The sequence below is a fragment of the Callorhinus ursinus genome, unplaced genomic scaffold, assembly GCF_003265705.2.
Source record: "Callorhinus ursinus isolate GAN/ISIS: 27379988/994484 unplaced genomic scaffold, GSC_fseal_2.0 scaffold8, whole genome shotgun sequence".
In the NCBI taxonomy this organism is placed as follows: domain Eukaryota; kingdom Metazoa; phylum Chordata; class Mammalia; order Carnivora; family Otariidae; genus Callorhinus; species Callorhinus ursinus.
The window spans coordinates 59756415-59778384 of NW_027397070.1; the positions used below are offsets into that span (position 1 = coordinate 59756415).

Here is a 21970-nt window from a genome sequence, read left to right on the forward strand (position 1 = left end):
TTCCACATATGAGTGAAGCCATATGATAATTGTCTTTCTCTGATTGACTTATTTCATTTAGCATAATACCCTCCAGTTCCATCCATGTCGATGTAATAGTAGATATTCATCCTTTCTGATGACTAATATTCCATTGTATATATGAACCACATCTTCATCCATTCATCTATTGAAAGACATCTTGGTTCCTTCCACAGTTTGGCTATTGTGGACATTGCTGCTATGAACATTGGGGTGCAGGTGTCCCTTCTTTTCACAACACCCACAGCACACTTTAAAAGAGATTGTGTCTGGTGGCAAATCTTTGATTTGATTAATAACCCAATGGAATGTGGGTCTGATTAATTACCCAAAGGAGTTTGGGTTAAGACTAGTGACATGTTAAAATGGGAATTAATATTTAATACCTATTATGTGTTAGATGCTTGACTTAGGGTGGCCAATGAATCTGGATAAACTCATTTTGGGTCAAAAACAAAGTGTAACTATAGAATATGGACGAATGTCATGGATGATTTTCCCACTGGAGGCAATGCAGCATGGCAGGAAAGTATTTGTATTTACTAAGGCTGACAGGTTTGAATTATCATCCTAACACTCTCCACCCACCCTCATCACTTGGCCTGAGTCCAGGCACTTAGACTCTGAGACTTGTTTCCTCATTTGCAAAAAAAGCTGACTAAACCTGTCTCAATAAATTTTCAAGAGTAAAATCTTTAAAAATACAAAATACTTAGCATAATTAGGCCCCCTTCCCTCTTCTGAAGGTGACAACTGTGAGGGGGAAATACTCGTTAGGATGAAGGTGGCCCAGTATTCTTTTTCATTGAATATTATTATTTTATGGTTGCATTTTCCTATTTTCTCATCAGATACCAATTCCAAGGTTATTTGTTACTTTTCTACATGGGGCAAAGATCTGCTTGCCATTTTGGTGTTTTGGGGCAAAGGGACTGTGTGCATGTGTGAGTCACCTAGTTGTGGGATGGGATGATAGAGGGGGTTGTGAAAGATGAAGCTGAACACATAAGTTGAGACCAGATTATAGAGGGCTTTGAATGACATATTAAAGGTTGAGACATTATCCAATAGAAAAGGTGGCTACTAAGAGCTTTGGAGCAGAGAAAAAATAAGTTTTGTCTGTGCTTTGGGAAGATAATTGACATGCTAGACAAAATTTCCTGACAGTGGGGTCTGTTTCTTACTTATCAGCACATCCTTTACTCTTCTTTATACCAATGAAAAGAAAAACGAATGGCTGGATGGGAGGATGGGAGTGGCAATCAGAACACAGCGGGAGACCATGATGGGCTGGAAGAAAATGTCACGGAGTTACTCCAGACACAGTGACTGGCTGAGTGTCAGAGCGGAGGAAGATGGGGGAGACTTGAAAAGAACCCTGAGGCAGCTGGCTTGGATGACAGCTCAGGGTGGGTGGCCGGGTGGTTGCCATTAACAGAAATAGAAAACACAGAGTGAGAAACCAGTTCTGAAAATTAGAGGAAACAAGTCTGATTTTAGTTCAGTGAGTTTGGAATTGAGGTGGAAATGTCCAACAGGCAAAGGAGAACACAGGTCTGGGTTGAGCAGAGGTCAAGACTAATGATAAAGCTATGTTTGTGGAAGTCATATCCATAAAGGTGTTAGCTGAAGTCTTGGGGGCAGATGAAATGATCCTTGGAGAATGTTGATCAAGACTGGCCAGTTATAGGAGCATGGAGAATACTCACATTACGGGATGGCTGTAGGACAGGAATCACAAAAAGATAGTAGGAAAAATGGGCACAGATATACGATGAGAGGGCAATGTCATGCAGCCTAAAAAGAGAAGGGCCCAGGAGAAGGGACAAGTGCAAGTCTGGAAGGCACTGGTAGGTTTGCCTGGAGGAGATGGCCCGTGAGCTCTCTGAGAGCTTTGCCACAGGGAAGACTGGAGCTGATTACAGTGATGGGTCAAGTAGAGGCTGGGCTGTTGGAGACAGAAGTGCTTCCTCTTTTATCTTCAACTATCTTTTGTTAGTCTCTTTAGAAGATTCTTCTCTGCTGCCTCAGTAAATGCTGATGTTACCTAAGACTTTGTCCTTGGCTCTATGCTTATAACAGTTAGGGTTCTCTTGGTTTCAAATAACAGAAAACAACTCCAGCTGGCTTGAGCAGAAAGATTTATTGGAAGGATACAGGGTTACCTCATAGGACCCAAAGTGTTATGACTGGGCTTTGCACATAAGCTTTAACCAGAAAGCAAGTACCATAGGGTTTCTCCAGCTTCATTCTTGTTCTCCTCTAGCTATTTCACTTTCTGCTCTCATTGCAAACCAGCTGCCTCGGTTTTCCAGGCCATGTGGTGGAAAACATGTCTGCATTTGCTCCTGAGTCATAACCACCCACTCAGCCACTCAGAGGAGCACTGCTATGTCTCACTCACTCTCCTTCTTGATGTCTCCCAAGGTAAGGGATGGAGTTGATCAACTTGCATGGTTGCCCACCCTTGGGCCATTCAACTGAGGGTAGAACAACAAGGTCACACTATACAGACAGCATCATGTGGACTTGGGGATGAGGGTAGGGACTGGGACCTGGAAGTGAGAAGCTGAAGGGAAAACTTACAGGATGAGGATTTGGATTGGGCCTAGGGGAAGTGATAAGGAGGAGAGAGTGACATGAGCAGCTTCTCACCTCCCCTTTCTTTTTGATCTTTGCTCTGAGAGACTGGACCCTCCTAAGCAGCAAATCCTAGGCGTGCTCTCCATCCTAGACTAGGTGCAATTTCTTCTAAGAAAGTGGAATGGCTGCCTGGCTTTTACCAACTTCCACTCCCTGTGACCAGCCCTCAGTACACTTGGGAGTGTCCAGTGGCCATGTCTATACCCTCTAGATGAACCAGAGTGGACTGATCCAGAGGCCAACCAGAGCCTCTTTCTGGGGTCTTTGGACTTGGAACTGGACAGATCATGGGCCAACTCCTTTTTGGAACCAAGTGAGGCTGATGGTTCATATGGCACAGAGGCGGGGTCTGGAGGTACTGCACTGCTAGTTATCTTGAAACTCAGCTGCACTACTGCCCTCCTTATGTTAAGACTGTAAGCTAGCCCAGTATTTTCTAGTAAGTTCCCTTTGCATCTAAGCTCGTTTGGGTAGATTTCTGTCATTGAGACCGAAAAAAGCCTGGACTAATCCAGGGTCAAGGGAGTTGCCCAATAGCCATTCCCAGCCTGGCCTCTTGCCTCCCACATCAACTGGAGAAAGTGAATCCTCTCTTTCTCTTGTCATGTTTCCCCGTTGAAATAACATCCAAATGGTGACTGCAATTCAAGGTTTTGGCATTATGGCAATTTCTGAAATACTGGCACTTTGTTGGTGGCTTACTCTGATTTCGATATTTAAAAAAATCTAAAATCAGTATCACTTATATATTGAGATGAAGACCAATGACTCAACTATTTAAGTTCTGATGAAAACACTTTCTGAACAAAACTCTACCCAAAGTCAGAAAGGGCTTTCCATCAGCTGTAACAATTTGTACTAAAACACACATGATACTCAAGGATACCTTGGATCCACTTTGTTTTTGAAACAATATTCATTTGTACTTCTCAATGATTTTCAAAGTTTTCTTCATTTTTGATAATGTTTAGTTTGCTGATCTTTGAATAAGATTTTTAAAATAGTCTTTTTATTTTGGAGTAGCTTTAGATTTGCAGAAAAATTGTGAAGATAGTACTATTTATTATTAACTAAAGTCCATTCTTTATTAGTCCTTACCTAATGTTCTTTTTTCTATTCCAAGAAGATCAAATTATATTGTTTTGTCTCCTGAGGCTCCTTTGATTTATAACAGTTTAAGACCTTGTTTTTAAGTTTGTCTGCCAATAATTTGTGTTCAAATGATGCTTGTTTAATTTTTCTATTGTAGAAATGTCTATTTTTACTTGATCTTTAAATGTTTACTGCTTTTAAAATTTGAATTAGATGTTTTCCTAATGTTAACGTTACGATTTCTGAACACTTACAGCTAAAATATTGGCACTGATACCAGCAATTTATGTAAAATACATACTGAGGGTCCCGTGTCACAGTTTCTGTTCCGGTACAGCAATTACCAGATCCCACGGACCGACGGGCAAAAGACGGAGAATGTGAACGCAGACGGCACAGGCTCTTGGTGCAGGCAGGGCTACCCACAGCCAGGAAGTGTGCAGCAGAGGACAGCAGAGTAGCCACACGAACCCCACGCCCAAGCCATCTGAAAGGGCTCCGCAAATAAGTCTTTTGCTCCCAGTATCCTTCCTTATTGCACGCTGTCCTTCCTCTGTATACAGCTGGAGAAGACTTACTTGTGTCAGCCCAATCTGGTTTTTTTTGCCCTAGGGCCATTTTTCAATGATGATTTTGACACTGGGTCCATTATGTTAGAGAAATCTTAAGTCCTTGTTTTTCCAATGCTTTTTTGCTCATTGCTTGGAACATCGTTAAGCACTCAGTACACACTGGTGCTATTATTTGTTCAAAAAAAGTTGAATGCAAGAAGGAAACTGGTACCACTGGCAGGAAAGAGTGACTTCTCTCCAGACATTAGGAACCAATGAGAATTAGGGAGCGAGCAGGTGGAGTGGTGAGGACTAGTGAGTGGAGCACCCCAGCCCACAGTGTGGGTGAGTGTGGTTGGTTGAGAGTGAAGAGGAAGCGTGGGGGCCCGCCCTAGTGGCCAAGCCAGCAACAGCCTCGCTCAGGGCTGCTAGCCCCATGGAAGACTACCTGTAATGACCACCTACCTCTAGGATTCTGCGATGCAAGTAATAGCAGCATCTGAAAACCACAATGGAGAGTTTAATCACAAGTATGCAGCATAATTACATCACTAACGGAGCAGAGTTTGACATTTAAATATACATTACAATCTATTTGTCTCCCCAGAAGTTGCCAAAAGCAGTTCACAATAGTTAGGCTTCATTTTGTCCATAGTTCATGGCATATTCAAAGTCTTTAAAGCTGACAAGACCGTCTGAGTCTTGATCTACTTCCCTGGAAAATGAAACAAAAAATTATTTAGTTATTTACAGGTTATTTTTGTTACACTTCTTCATCAAGAGAACTCTACAATCTTTATTTCTTTGCATGTCTATGAGTGAGAGGCACCTACTTGAAGGCAAATTTGATGCCTATTTTTTTCTTACACTGATAATGCCTATGGTGGGAAGGAAAGGAAAAGGTATTTACTAAAACCTACAAAAATAATATATTCAATACATTTAAAGGAATGAAGCCAAATGCACAGGTTTTTTTTTTTAAAGCAGAAATGATGGTTTTTGTCATCATCCTGTGCATTCTTTCTGTGATATAGTAACAAATATATATGCAATACACAACAGAAATGTGGAATAAACCAACGAGAGATAAGAAAAATGTTTGGGGAATAAATAGCAATGATGGGAACAATGATTGACATCTGCACTGAACTGCCTTGGCATTCCTCGTCTCATTGAATCTCGGCATGGTGCTGGGATGGGTCCACTTTACAGACAGAGACACTGAGCTGAAAGCGGTCCACCAACTTCACAAGATCACACCGCTGGTAAGTGGGCAGACTTGGAACGCAAATCGAGACCATGACATTCCCAAACCAAGGCCCTGTAAGTACTCTACTGCACGTTGCCTCCCTACGTAAATAGACTAGTCCAAGGAGAAGGGGTTGTATTGCAATTTTACGTGGCTAACTCTAGCTCCAGAAGTCTTCACTGGCCTCAGAAGTTGTGTTAAATCCTCACAACATCCGATCAGCTTTTCTGACTCCTAGGAAGAGCAGTGAAGATGGGAGCCTCTGGCTGGTTGGCTGAGGCTGTGGGTGGCCTCAGTTGGGTTGGCCCTGTGTGTCTCGAGAACCACTGAGACAGGAGCATTGCTCCCTCAACGGAGACAGAGAAATCGCGCCCCCTCCACATGGGAAAGATAACACATGTCAGAAGGACAAAAATCACATTAGAAACACATTTCAACCATGACCAGGAAAGGTAACGTTTATTTCAGAAGTGTGTTTGAAAGGGTAACTGATGAGCAGTGGTCACAATTCCTCTTTGGGGGGCCTTCTAAAACAATGCATTACATTCCTTATGTAGAGCTCTTGTGGTTGATGCAAATTACATTTTGTTGAAACAACAAATGGTATCAACCATGACATAGGGCTTTTGAAAGCAAAGACTGGCCCAAGTAACAGAGCCACTAATCACTGTAATAGTTTTAAAGCAGGCTTTTAAAATATTGAATTCTAAAATAAACTTTCTGAATATTTCATGCCAAAGTCTCCGAAGTCTATAATGGTTCTGGATAGTGATGATAATTTTTCATTCTTTTGAAGTAGAGAAAATCCCTACTTCTCTGCCCCAGGGCGAAACCATGTTGCAGTGTGTTCGTAGAAAATGACTGCAGACTGCAGAGGCCATTATTCTTGCTACTTCTTTTGGTAAAATATACATGATGATTTCATGCTATACAGGACCAAAAGCAGAATGTCAGATCTCTTCTAAGGGATTAGAAATAATCAGTATCACATGTTACTGACTATGGAATATAAACCTTCCCTTTTATTAAATTAGATAATTGAAGATTCTTAATATTGCCTACATGTTTTTTCTGAAGGAATTGGATTAGATAAGTGTCCTTTTTTTCTTTCCACTCTGAACTGGTATGGTTGAACTATAAATCCCAGAGGGTGGGTTAAGAGGATAACTAGAAAAGTAATGTTTAGAATAAACTGCTTCCGATAATATTTTCTCAGTGTGTTTGTTCACTTACTGAGATGCTGAATGTTTGTGGAAAAGGGAATCCCTTTTTCTCAGTAAATAATCTTCATTGTAATTGCATTCACTTATTTTTCTTGCTGTCTTTGCCAAAACTGCCCATCATAAAATGGGCACGGTATAACCAAGAATCGTTAAAATGGAAACATTTATTCATAAGGTTTGTAGTGGTATTTTATTCACATAGTGAATGGAGGAACATTGTGTTTATATTTAGAATGAGACGGGGTAAAATATCTTCTATCTTCTGACTTTTCCTCCTCATTATTGTGTGTGTGAGAGAGAGAGAGAGAGAGAGAGAGAGAGAGTGTGGTCTGGTTATCTCAAGGAGGGTGAAGAGGAAATTCATATTTCAGAGCTATAATTTTAAAAGCTGAAATATATTGTTTTTCATTGCGGGCGGAATTGCCTTGAAGAAGGAAGGTTTCACAGCACCCACACTTGAATAGCAGAGTGGTGGAAGAACAGATGTGGCTGGTGGCTAGAAGTAGTCTGCGCGGAGATGAAGAAACGTCATTAGGACCAAGTTTCATTGTTCCTGTTTACCACATTCCACCTCAACAGGAGTTTGCTCTGGTTCTGAAAGGAGGGTGTGCTGTTTTGGTGTCACCAACACACATTGAGCACAAAATACTCCACTGCCTTTCACCCCAACTAGAAATGAATTCAAGGAGGGTGAGAACTTTCTCCTGTTTCTGGCTGTGTCCCCACCTCTCAGCCCACAGCAGACGACAAATGTTTGCAGAGTGCATGAATTTGTGGAATCAACAAATCTGGAGAAACAGCTGACAACATTATGGAATATCTACCAACTCCCAGGAAGGGTTGGGGGTCAAAGAAAGAGAGTATATTGTCACTGCTTTTACGGAGCCTGGAAACCAGCCAGAGAAATAATATGCACTGAAGAAGGCCCCAAGGAACCATCACTCAGGGACCCATAAGGAATAGTCAATTATGGTCTCCACACCCAATCGCATTTTGTAAACACAGACTAGGTACAAGACAGACCAGGTGAAAGAGAGATGAGCTCTGGCAAATGAGGCTGCAGAGCAGAACACGGATAGAAGGAACCACTTGAATGTCAGACTGAACAACACAGAGATAAATACAGAGCAGGAAATTGGAAACTGAGGCAGATGCTAGCCACATCTGAGTCTAACCTGCCCTATAGCCGAAGCCCGAGCACTCCGACCCAGCTAAGTAGCAGCTCTTCCGCCAGACACGTGGATATAGATACAGACAAGTATATAGGCATCTATTTCAGAACTGGCTTTTTTTTTTTTTTGAGCTTTTATATTTGAGTTTATTCTTCATTTAAAACACTACTATAGTTGAATATTAAAACAAAAACAATAGCAAGTAGTGAGCTATGATTATAGTCCTTCACTCATTCACTACTGCATATAAAATGCCAGCAGTGTTTTTCACTGGCCCCATGAAGAGGTCTGACACTGAACACCACCCCTGGGATGATGTTCATCATCCTCATAGGCTTCCCTATTGTAATGGCGCCGTCTTTCCTGATTTGGATCAAAGTCCACCAGTTCTACCTGGTCCATTTCATCAGTCTCTTCTACTTCCTTCCTCTCAGGTAGGAGTTTTTCCAGCAAAGAAAGTTTATCAGGAGAGAGAAAGCCATTCTCAGGAAAGTTTACCTTAAATTCAATGATAAGGCGACCCTTCTCATATGGTCTACGATAAATTGGCATGCCTTCATTTAGCACACACTTGATATCTCCATGCTTGACAATTTGACCTGGGTGAGAGGTGATGACGATGGTTCGGTTGTCAAGAGTAGATACTGGCTTTTGAAAGCCACACAGCGCTTCAACCAGCTGTATGTCCATACACATGAAGAGGTCTTCTCCTCGCCGAGTAAAAACAGCGTGGTCCTTCTGATCTAAAACAATGATAATATCTCCTGGTTCCAGTCCTGGTTCTTGGTCTCCTTCACCATGGAATGTTATCTTCTGGCCGTCCTTCATGCCTTTGTCAATATGAACTTCTAGAATCTTCTTCTCTCGAACTATCTTCCTCCCATTGCAGCTTTTACATCTGTCTTTGGGACTGATCCGTTCCCCATGGCCCTGGCACTCCATGCACACAGACTGAATTTGCTGAACCATTCCAGGTCCTATCTGATGAATTCTTATTTGTATTCCAGCAAATGGGCAATTGGGACAACATTCGACTGCTCCTTTCTTACCACCTCGGCCTTCACATTTATCGCAAATCACATTCTTTTGCAGAGCTAGTTTTCGTGTTGCACCATTATATAAATCTTCTAAGGTTACTGAGAGCTGATGCACAACATTTTTACCTCTCCTTTCTCTCTGCATCCTTCCTCCTCCTCCAAAAAACATATCAAAGATGTCCATGGGGGAGCCAAAACCACCACCAGCTCCACCTTCTTTAATTGCCTGTTCTCCTCCTTTGTCATATAATTCCCTTTTCTTTGCATCAGAGAGTACTTCGTAAGCTTGAGAAATCTGTTTAAACTTCTCTCCTTCATTTGGATTCTTATCAGGGTGGTACTTCAAGGCCAGTTTCCTGTAGGCCTTTTTCAATTCCTCTTGGGTGGCTTTGGGTTTGACCCCCAAAACATCATGGTAAGTGGTTTCTTTCACCATTTCCTACAGCCGGTGAGAGGGCCGAGGCCAGTGTGGGGGAGCGGGAAGGGGTGCGTTGCTGGGCGCAGCTCGGGCAGCCGCCGCTGCTCCGCGTCTCACCGAGCGTTCTGGAAAGTTCCCCAGAACTGGCTTTTCAAAGGAGTTAACAAAGCTCATATAGATGTAACGAGAGGAAAATGTAGATGTAACGGTTACAATGGTAACCGCTTTCTAGAAATGTAGGTCCAGTTAGATTGAAAGCTTCCTGGTTTGCTTGTTTTTGAGATGCAAAAGGAAGATGTGGGACTGATTTGTGGAGCAGAGACTCAGCAGAGCTGAGCTGCTCTGTGTAACTCGGCACGAACTATTTAGGACCCTCGGGTGGAAGGGGATGACAAGCCAGATAAGAGAGAGAAGAGGAAGAAGGGGCATGGAGAAGCAGAAGGTGGGGACGCTCCATGAAGGGAAGTGGCCCCTGAGAAAGTCTGCAGGGGTGTGGTGATCAGAAGCCCTTTAATTAACTGCTACGTTTACCGTGTGTTTCAAAGGTGTCTGTATTACTCGTTATAACCTCCCGTATCTTCACCAAGGGGTGCAACAGGCACACACTCTACTGGGGATGGTGTGTGTTAAGTGTGTGTGTTGGTGGGGGGGTTCTGTGTTGACTTCGAAGCTTAAGACTGAGTTAGGAGAGGAGTTCCACCTAAGCAGGTACAGTAAGAACAGTGGGGAAGTGTTCAATGATCCATCAGGCGAATTAATGCAGAGAACTGCGAACTCAGAGTCATGGGCCTCCCAGAAATTGTAAAAAAGCTCCGGAAATGCTTTAAAATCCTGCAGGGTGTGCAATGGGGCTTCCCGGCAACACTGTTTTAATTGTGATGCACAGGAATACCCAGGCTGACACTGGGACACATCGAGAATTTCAGGCAAGACCAGACTGTGTCCACTTAGCTAGGTTCTGACAGTTTTCTGTTAAAATATAAACATTTTCTGACTCATCCTGTAAGTGGTTATAATTACTTTCATCAGCATGAGCTTTAGCATTTGTCTGTTACATCCTGACTTGTTAAGCAAGATTCTGTTCTCTCCTTTTTGTGCTGCTGTGTGGACTCCAACAGCCCGGACTAGATGGGCTGTGACCCAGAGGCTAAGTGGGCCCTACCCTGAAGGAGCCAGGGTTTCACACTGCGAATCTTTTACTAAGGGAGGCCAGAGTGTTGCTTTAATACGTTCTGAAGAGAAACATAGGGGGTTTTCTAATTTTAAAAATATATAAATAGTGACTGTTTTTCACAAGTAGTAGGTGTTTCTTGTACGAAAATATTTACACAATAACTATTTCTTGTAATCTTGAGAAAGTAGCTATTTCTTGGGAAATAGTTTTTGTAAAATAATTCAAGATTGCCGCATAGCCAGGTCTCCCAAGCTGGATTTCAGACTGGAGTACGTGCTTTTGCCCAAGTTACTTAAAAAATTTTTTAAATAAATAATTTTTTTAAATTAAAAATGAAGGAAAGAAACAAAGAGGTAATGGTTTAATTTCATTACATTGAAACAAAGGAATATTCTCTATCAAAATGATATAGAGACTATAAACGTGACGTTTTTGAATGGAAACAAGAACACAAACTAGTATGTATTATAATTACAATCTTACAAATGTCTAATTCATTTGGGCAGAAATTGAATGTGAAACAGTAAGCAGAAACTTCTCTTTTGGGTTATTTTGTCTTAGAGTATTTTTTTAATATTATTGATATTTTTCAACTGAAGGAATATTTTCTTTCAGTCCAAATTTTCTAAAAAGCTGGCCTTATTTGACAACGTGTAAACCCTCAACAGCTAGAGCAGCGTTGGGCTGGATAATCCTTTACTGTGGGGGTCTGTCCTGGGCGCTGCAGCATCCCTGGGCTCTATCTTCATGATGTCCGTGGTACCCTCCCTCCTCACTCCCCAGCTATGGCAGCCCAAAATGTCTCTGGATATTGCCAAGTGTCCCTTGAGGGACAAAATTGTCCCTGGTTCAAAAGTACTAAGCTAGAGGAACCACAGTTGGAGGCAATTCTTTGGAACATTCCAGCTAAATCTACATTTACCACAATAATTGCTCTAAGGACTTTTTTTTGTTAAACAGGTGATTTCAGGGGCAGCTGAGGCACACGTTTCTTGGATGGATTATGCAGATAACTGCCCAACGCTCTTTCTTGCTGACACCAAGGTTCTGAATTGAGCCCAGAGAAGACCGCACTCGAGAGGCAAGCTCTTGGTGTGATAACAGAGCCAGTAACAGGCACATCTGTGTTCCCAGCAAATACACTGACAGACAGCAATTATTTTGAAAGTTGGCCCTGTATTTGATTCACCTCCAACGTGAATGAGAAATTTAATGTGGAGGCAAAGATTTAAATTAGAAAAGTTTTCTTGGTGGAATTTTTGGGGTGGGGGAGAAAAGGAGAGAGAATCTCTTTCTCTTTGATTCTTTATGGAATAATTTAAGCTAAAGTCAAAACTGCCATCACATTAGGGACAAAGCTGTCATCCTGACTGAGCAGTGAGAATAGAAATTACCCTCCAAGCAAGGAGCCCCTGCTGGGGATGAGAGGACCCGCCAATTGAAGATGTGATGATGACAGCCTTCTCTTCTGAGGAGCCCGCTGGTTCTTTCCACCGGCGAGCTTGCCTCTTTGTTGATGAGAGTCCTGCCGGGCTCTATGGCAATCCAGTTGGTAATGTGTTTATTAATTTTACCTTTTTAAAGACACGTGTTAAGAAAAGCCATTCAGACACGCAGGAAAGATAAAAAGAGATGTGTGGATGGTTTCTGGTCTTTTCTAGGTTCCTGTGGGACTCTGGCTGTTCAGTGAGTGGTGGACTCCCTGTGTACCCACCTCATGTTCTCACCCCTATCTTTTAGCCCGGTCATGGCTGGAGTACCACCCCTCGGTGCACCCCACACCAAGTAGCTCTCCCTGTCTTCCTGGGACTGCTAAAACCCGGGGGTGGCCCTCGCATGGATACTGTCTGGAAGTGTGAAAAAATAAGGAGTTGACACCCCACGGGCCAACCCCTGCCCAGGGAGGGAGAAGGCGTCAGTGGATGTCGGCTCTCTCCTGTCCCTCAGGCAGGTAGACAACTCTGAAGTCTTACGCTCGGCTCCCTGGAGGTTCTGGTAGGATCAAGCTCTAGTCGCTTCCAGAAGTCACAAACTTGGTTCACAGATCCTTGTACTGGCTTGCCCTCAGTCTCTGTTCTGCGCTTGCTCATGGAGGTCATTTCCCAAACAAACAACCTGCATGCGATTCCTCACCTAAAGCCCCACTTTCAGGAAGAACCCAGGCTGAGACACAATGGAAAGTTTATTTTGAGAGATAAAGTTCTCCTGGGGCATTTCAGTTGCCATCAGCAATAACCTGTCACGTCAGGTTCTCAATTCAGGTGAGGGGTGTCTCACTACTTGAAATAGATCAGAGTGTTCCTCTGGAAACATTTTTAGAGCAAATGAAATACTGCCTTTAAGAAGAGCTCTGAAGTTTGAAGCTCAAGACAACTGAAATGCCAGGGGTCACCGGAAAATGATAGGAGCAGTCTTCTCTGTCTCAAACACGTGTCTTATTTAATAATATTTAGTCTGTCAGCAATTAATTATTCCTTTAGCATGAGAACAATATGTTCCTAGGTATAAGAGAGGACTCTGGCCTCAGAGTGGATACAGAGGTGCAGCTGTGGACTGGCCATGAGAAGGTGGTGGAATTGGGTATGTTGGGTGAACCGTGATGGATAAAAGGCTGGCCAGACCAGGTCAGGAATGAAGAATGACACAAGCCAGGCAAAACTTAAGACCAGGTTCAGCTTTCTAAATGAAAGACGCAGTGAATTTTGTTGGGTCCTTCCCCAGCATCCATCCTATACCCTCTGTGCTACTCGGCAGCTGTGTGATTTGGGTGGATGGCTTGCCACTCCAAGTTCCAGGAGTGGGAGCTAACTCGCCAAAGGCAAGCACTATAATCCTCTCTCTCCTCACCACAGTGATTGGGTTCAAGGATCGACTGGCCAGTTGGTACATGGCATTTCTCCCTTGGCCACTGCTGACTGGTAAAGAGTTGGTTCGACCATAATGAAGCCTAGGAATTCTGTTTGTGAGTTAAGGAGAAGCCCTTTCCTTGGATAGCTGGAATGCAGAGGTGAGGCTTGGCGTTACAACTCTCCTTTTCCTACCACAAGGATGCAATCTCCACAGTTCGGTGAACCAATGGTGCATTGATCCAAAAATTTTCTGTACATGCTTGTAAATGTCAATTATCAGCCCAAGAATGGGGCTATCCATAGTGAGAGAAAGAGTCAGAAGAATAGCAGAGTGAGCTGGAGCCTAATCAAACCAGGCCTGAAGCATGCCTGAGGTCAAAATTCTTAGTCACCTGACCCAGTAAAATCCTTGGGGTGTTTAAGGTGGTCGGAAATGGATTCCTGATACTTTCAAATTACAGTATCCTGACATACCAGGGATCCCATCTGAAATCTTTTCTAAACCTTGCAGTATCTGGAACTTGGCAGACATAGAACAGACACTCATAAATACAATATTTTTGAAATTATTCCATTTTGAAGTGAACCCTAAAATAATTCAGATTTTCTTGTTAGGTGCTATCTCAAGATTCGGGATTATTCTCCACAGTTCTGCATTCTAATGAAGTTACTTTTCTTGCTGCATCCAACAAAAATCTCTATTTGCAGCGCCTTAACTGTGATTATGTGCTGAAAGAGGCTATTGATGGGACCAATATGGTTTTTTCCTTACAGAGCGACAGGATAGATTCTCCAGTCCAAGACAAAAAAGAAAAATGGATATGAAATGCAGTCACAGCTGGCAAAAGTGATTAACTATAAATAATGACTCACTTTTTCCTATTTACTAGGTTTTAAAAATGAGGAGTCTTATTTAAAGCTAGAAATATTTTAAAAGGAGGAAAGAATGTAATTTCAGTATGCTTGATTATTGACTACTTGTGGGCATGTGGATAAATGCAATCAACTTACAGCCCGATGTCTCACTTCCGGCAAATAGTGTCATATTCCTTCTCTAGCAAGTGTTTTAGCAGAGCTACTAATAAATAGTGACATGATCTTTTTTCTCAGTTTGAATCCCTGGAAGAGAAATTGTGATGTAAGAAAACAGCACAGATCAGGCAGCTTTAAGGATAAAGAACAAAAGCCAAAGTGAACGTCTTTGAACCAATTACAGAAAAAATCTGGTTCCTATGCTTTTGGGTCACTAGACCTTCCATTCTTTCCCCACAGCAGCTGTGTGTGACAGGTTTGCTCTGAATATGGCAGGGGGGAAGGCAGCGTGGTCCAGCAGAAATGCCCCAGGAGGGAGCTTTTGTCTCAGCTAGGCTGTGTGACCCTGGGAAAGTGTCTTAGCTGCTCTGAAGGCCAAGCTCTTCACTTGTCAAGAATGGCTGGGCTATGACTTGCCAAGATTTGATACGGCTCTAAATTTTGATCGGTCTAAGCTGGATCTTAATATACAACTTAGTGTCTTTGTGCACAGAACATTTAAAAATACAACCGAACTCCTGTTAGCTATTTTTGCCTTCAAAAAGTACTTTGAATCTTTAACCTTGCAGACAGTTGTAAAGAACCATACGTATATAAATGTAAATGGGGGAAAATGATCCTGCCTTCAACAGTGTGAAATATGAATGGAGAGAAAGCCATTTCTATTTCAAATATATAATCACTTCAGCTGAGATATCTAGTATCATCTTGAACTTGATTATGAGATAAAAGAAACGGGACAGAGATGGCAATCATTTAATCTCTTAAGAACAGCTATTCTGAAGAGCTTTTCACTCTCTGCTCAATAGATTTCTCGCAGGTTATGATCCGGCTAGAAAGAAAGCATAATGATGAGGAAAATTATGTTTTCAATAACACACGCTTTTACAGTACAAGTCCTTCCACAAAGGAGGCAATAAAATGAACTCTGACCACTTTAACAGATGGCGTAATGGCTCAGTGCACAGATGTGGCCTCTCTGAAAGCAACAAGTTCATATCCTTGACTGGAGGTTTAGGAATGAGCTGAACTTTCAAGTGTAATGTGGGAAAGATTACATATGCTCAGACAAGAAAGCTGAGTATTAGTGGACTCAGAGGCTTGAAGAGATGGTCCAAAAGAAAAGGCTTAATGAGCTTCATTTTGCTAATGCAACAAACAGACTTAAAGTTGAAATATGAACCATAAACATTCAACCCGTTTCTAAGTCCCTGCTAATAACATTGTTAGCCACTGTGTGATAGGAAGCTTGCTTTTTAAAAGCATACTTCCTCGGAGTCAGAAGATACCAGTTGTCAAATAATGCTTATCTTCTCTAATAGTATCATGTTTTCAAGTAGAACATATATTTAATAATACATGATAGGGAAACTGGAGAGTTTTTTGTTTGCTTATTTTTTTCCTTTCTTAGGAAATTTGAAGCTAAAGTTTATCTGGAAAAGTAAATGTGCCAGAGATTCAGAATATGCTTTAGAAAATACATGTGGTATCAAAACATAATATAGAGCATCAGTAAATAAAACAGTGTGATTAAGACCCAGCAATCAATGAGTGAGAACAACATCCAGAACATGTACATAGGAATTCACCAAAGGTCAAAAGAGGCATTTCAAATCGGTGGCTATGAAACAGGTGGGTAGGAAAAGGAGCTGGGATAATGGGTTATCCATTCTGACATGGGTGAGGTTTGATTCTGTGGCAGAACTTGCCATATGTTCGACAAAACTTATTTCCTTCTCTTCCAGAAAACATAACTAAACCACGTTTTCCAGCTTCCCTTACAATTAGATGAGACTGGGAGTTCTGGCAATGGAATGATAATAGTATAATAATAGAGAAAAAAAACCAGCCATTGCTCCATCTAATTAAAAGCACTCACATTTCAAAGGAGAGTACAGGACCTGACAGTCACCCTAGGGACTGTGACATGGCCAAATCATACTGTGTTAGTGAAGCTTCACCAGAAATCCAAGGGACTTCTCTATATAGCTTATAGAAATGTTATTTTAAAATTTTATCACGTCAGGTGTTTTTTTTTCATTAAATGAGGATGCAGGAATTTATAAAAATTAATATTTTTAATTGCTTACACTTTAGTTTTAAATAATCCATTTAAGAAAATAAGATTTTACATCTCAGCCCATTTCCAATTGATGTGCATCACGGAGCGGGTGGGAAATCTGGCCTTAGTTCAGAATAATTATAATACATTACTTATGCTTTCATTTACAACGTGCTCCTACCATTTGAAACCTCTGGGTTCTGTGGACAATAATAAACAACATAAAAAATGAATAACATTTCATAATGAAACAATTTCCTCATATTATCAGAAGCTCTCTATTAATAAAGCCCACCTATAATCACAAAGTCACACCAAATGGAATGACCATGAGGGCTTTTAATATGAGAATTTCAATCAAAAGAGATAAAGAAGGTTCACTGGGCATATGACAAGTGTTTACAAAATTATGAAATGCAGAGAAGTGAACATGGCTAAATTAATCAAATCCTAGGCTAAGACCAAGGGACTCCAAGTGCAAGTTCAGAGGGGATATTTTAGGACGGAAACCCGGAAGTGCTTCTTCATATAACAGCTATAAAACAGGACTTGTTTTCTATCCCTGAAATAAAAATAAAGTTCTCAAGGTCGGTATGGGGACGGGGAAAGAAAAGGGGATGTACCCTCCTTAATGAGGTCTCACAAATCTCATGATACCCCCTCGCCCCAATCCTCTCTCCTCCTGCCCAGCACTGAGAATTATTTTCAGGTGGGTGACCACTGTGCTGCAAGCTGGCACGGCATTGGCCTTGATGGGTAGGTGGGCAGGGAAGAGCTTTCAGATGTTTCAGGCTGAGGACAGGAACTGGGGCATCATGAAGGGTTTCAACAATGTGTAAATCACTAAGGGGCCCTGGGGTGCTGGCGGGGCTCTTCCTAGCACTGGGAAGAAACTGGCATCTCCCATAAATGTCCACACTAATACTGATTTCAGGGATTCAGATTACTAGCCCCATCCAGCGTGACATTTTCTGCCCATTATCCAGTCTCTCCTGCCTCCAGGCAGGACCACATCATTGATTACAGAGATTTTCAGCCACTAAAAAAGATCCTGATCATCATTAAAGACATTAAGTGTTGATCTGCGCTAAGTGAGTTAAAAGGTTTGTGCCCTTCTAGTAACAACTCAAAGAGGCTATTTCAGGATATTTATTAAACAAATTAAGTATTTACATTATGCTCAAGCACAGAGGCACAGTCACTGAGCGCGCAAGTGTGAGGAGATGAAACCAAGAGAATTTATGGTGGCAAAACTCTGCTTTTTCAGTTTCCTACAAGTGGGGGCTGAGGACCCACCAAATGCTTGGGAATGCGTCTGAATTGGGCAGGCATCACTGGCCTCCTGATGACCACCTGCACAAATCTTTTTAATGTAGTTGAACTAAGGTAACCAGAAGTTTACCCTGATTCCAGATGTTTTCCTTCTAGAATGTTCAAAAAGCAGTGATTAGGGATTGGAGAGACAATTTAGGAAATCTTCTTCAAAGCCTAAAGACTAAAGAAAATGGGTATATTTCTCCTACAATCCCCCCCAACACTATTAAAAATTTTAATGCCATAATAATAATGGACCTGATCTAAAAAATATTTTCTTCAGCCTATGGTGCACACTATGGCAAAGTTTTCTCAAATACAGCAACAGTCCACGAATACTAGATCATGTGTGTCATGATTATTATTAGCTTTCCTCCTACTTGGCTATAACCTTGCAGTGGGCAGACACCAATACCTCTTGTTCACTGTGCTGTTCTTACACCTGACACAGTCCCTAGCACACACTGGCTGCAAGGAATGTGTGCTGAATATATGAACATGTGAACAGGAGAGTTCGGCGATGGGAGAAAAGTATCACTCACCATTCCATGATCTTGAACCAATTGCTATAATCATTTTGGCACTTTTCCTTCTGACTAGCATAAAAGCATTTTGTATCCTGCTATTTTAAACATAATACAAACATTTCCCCCCATTGGTATAGTCTTTTTTTATTTTTAATGGCTGGCTATATATGTTTTTAATCAAATGGATTTATAATGATTTACTTATTTCTTGAATTTTCAAAAAGACTTTTTGCTTTTGTAAATGTGTCAATGAACACATTCAATAAAAATGCTTTTTCTTAGAAATAGATTACTGAGTTCATTTAGTCATTCATGGGACACACACTAAGAGCCCACTATGGACCAGGTGCATCAGGTTCTAAAGATGTGGGGAAGAAAGAAACAGAGTTCCTTTTAGTCCAGTCAGAGAGAATGAAGTAATTCTGTGTAAAGTAAAATCACCAGTGTGCTAAATGCTCTGAAAGAAAGAGAGAAGGTGCTATGAGATGGTGGGGTAGAGGACTGAGTGGGAAGGTCCGAGCATCGACTCTGAGGATGCAAAACGGGGATGAGATCTGAGGGATGAGAGATAGTTGGGAGGTGCAGAAGGGCTTTCCAGGCAGAGGAACCAGCATGTGCGACAGCCTCACGGCAAGAGAGCAAGGTACTTTCAAGGAATGGAAAGAGCCACCATGGCCAGAGCATAGAGGGAGGATGAGCATGGCACCCAATGAAGCTGGAGGGTGAGTGGGATAAGACTATTCTGGAGCTGGAAAGCCATGTAAGGGTTTTGGTCATAATCCAAGGAGCATGAGAAGCCCTGATGTGCTTCAAGGAGAGGGTTAACGTGCTTAGACAAAAACTTTGAAAGTTCATCCTTGCTGTAGTAGGCAGAATGATGCCCCCCTCCCCGCAAAAGATGTCCAATCCCCAGAACATGTGGTGATGTCACATGAGAAAGAAAAGTAGGGCTGCTGATGGAGTTCAGATTCCTGGCCTTAAAATGGGCAGATTATTCCAGATAATCCAGGTAGGCCCTATGTAATCTCGAGCGCCCTTAAAAGTGGAAGGAGGGTTCGTCTTCCCCTCCGATTCCCCCCCTCTTCATTTTTCCCTTCCTACTTTTTTTTTTTAAGATATAATGTATTATTTGTTTCAGAGGTACAAGTCTGTGATTCAACAGTCGAACCAGGAGAGACTATGGACTCTGAGAAACAAACTGAGGGTTCTAGAGGGGAGGGGGGTGGGGGGATGGGTTAGCCTGGTGATGGGTATTTAAAGAGGGCACTTTCTGCATGGAGCACTGGGTGTTGTACGCAAACAATGAATCATGGAACACTACATCAAAAACTAATGATGTAATTTATGGTGATTAACATAACAAAATAAAAACAAATGTTTAAAAAAAAGTGGAAGGAGGGAAGTAGAAGACTCAGTAAGAGTCAAAGAGAGCTTGGAAGATGCTAAGCTACTGGCTATGAAAATGGAGGAAGGTGCTATGAGCCAAGGAATGTGGGCAGCCTCCTGAAGCTCTGGAAGGGCAAGGAAATAGATTTGCCCCTAGAGCCTCCAGAAGTAAGGCAGCCCTGCTGACACCTTGATTTCCAGCCAGCAAGGGCCACTTTGGACTTCCAACCTCCAGAACTAAAAGGCAATATACATGTGCGTTAAGTCACTAAGTCAGCAGTACATCGTGACAGTGGCCACGGGAAATTAACACAAGAGGGGAAGGCGTCGAGTTTGGTTTTGGATATTTAAGCTTTGCATGTCCTTCATGCGAAGAATACAAATGTTTGGAAGTATTTGCCTGTTTAGCCACTCACCTAACAAGCTGTATGATCTTTAAATAAATTAATATACCATTCATGACCTCACTTTTATCATCTAGGAAAAGAAAATATATTTAAGGTTGGTTCCAGTTCTAAATCTCGGAGTTTATAAGTGTGGAAAGAAACAAATATGCTTTTCACTTAAGATTCCTGTCAGTACTTGGCAATCACTGGGGAAAGTGATATCAAAAAGAGTGGACCTAAACTGAAGGGGGATAAGATTCCACTTTTTAAAAAGTACCCGAAATATAAAATAATCTGGAAATACCTTAATAAGAAATGTGTTGAATTTGTATAAAGAAAAATACAAAATTCCACTGAGACATACAAAAGGATATTTGAAAATGTGGAGGGGCATGCCATATGTGTATTCCTGGTTGGAAAGACTAAATGTTGTAAAGATGCCAAATTCCTCCCAATTAATTTATAGGTTGAATGCAATTTTCATCAAAGCCCCAAAGGGAGGTTTCTGGAACTCCACAAAAATAATTCTACCATTCATCTGGAAAATAAACAGGCAGGAAGAGCTGAGAACAATTTGAAAACAAGAAATACTAAGTCTAAGAACATATTGTAAGAATTGGGGGGAAAAAAGGTGTGTCTTTTGTGTAAGGAGACCAGGGAATAGAACAGCTCACAGGCTGGAGAGGTCTGTGTATGTGTGTAAAAAAAACAGTACAGAATAAGATAATAAAGGCACCGTATATAAATAGGGACTATTTAATAAAAGATAATGGAAAAACTGGATATTTGGAAACAAAAATGTTTAGATCATCACGCGAATTCTAAATACACGAAAGTGGCAGGTAGTCTGAAAATTCAAACCATAGATTCAAACCAACGACGAAAATGGAGGTGAATATTAACCTGGTCTCAAGATGAGGAAAACTTTCTTAGTATAAAAGTAAATGGAAGAAATTGTGAAGGAAAAGATCAGAGATTTAAATATATGAAAACTTAAAATTTCTGTACTTCAAAAATCATAAAAATAAAACTGGAAAAATAGTAATAAAAATAGAAACATAAATGTCCTCACTAAAGAAGAAAAAATGAGCAAATGACAAGAACAGATAATTCACAAAAGGAATAGAAAGAATGGATAAACGTGTGAAAATGTTCAATATTACAATCAGTGAAAAAAAACCCCACAAAAAATGAGATACTATTGTCACCTGTTAGACCAGCAAAGATGTGAAAAGTAAGTAACATTTGGTCATTGCTGAGCACATGGCGAGAGGGGCATATGCTGCTGGAGGGACTGTCATTTGCTAATTAGGCAATGCGGTAAGAAGAATCAAAAGAGTTGTAAAAATGACAAAATAAGCTCATACTCCCTATTATGGTATTCCCCACATCCAGGAACCTCGCCTAAGGAAATAACAGAAGTGCAGACAAATGCGGTCATTGTAGACGTCTTTATTTTTTTATTTTTATTTTTTAAAGATTTTATTTATTATTTATTTGACAGAGAGACACAGCGAGAGAGGGAACACAAGCAGGGGGAGTGGGAGAGGGAGAAGCAGGCTTCCGGCTCAGCGCGACCCGATGCGGGGCTCGATCCCAGGACTCTGGGATCATGACCCGAGCGGAAGGCAGACGCTTAATGACTGAGCCACCCAGGTGCCCTCTGTAGACGTCTTTAAAAAGTGAAAAAAGCAAAAAAAAAAAAAAAAAAAAAGTGAAAATAGCAAAATGATCGAAAAGTAAAGATGTAAAAACAAAAACTCACTTGAACAACAAAACCCCGGAGAGCAACAGGAAAGAATAAATACCAAAGTATTAACGATGATTATCTTCG

General features: G+C 41.4%; 1 protein-coding gene and 1 pseudogene across 1 annotated transcript in view; both read right to left on the reverse strand.

Moving 5' to 3' along the window:
• Positions 1-4807: 4807 nt before the first annotated feature.
• The window catches only part of EFCAB11 (EF-hand calcium binding domain 11), a 140256-nt gene continuing 123093 nt past the window's right edge, over positions 4808-21970 (reverse strand). The window contains 1 exon segment of the mRNA XM_025869482.2: positions 4808-5022. Coding sequence (XP_025725267.2) covers positions 4941-5022 — 82 coding nt within the window. The 3' untranslated portion in view covers positions 4808-4940.
• Positions 8085-9424, reverse strand: LOC112822651 (dnaJ homolog subfamily A member 1 pseudogene; annotated as a pseudogene).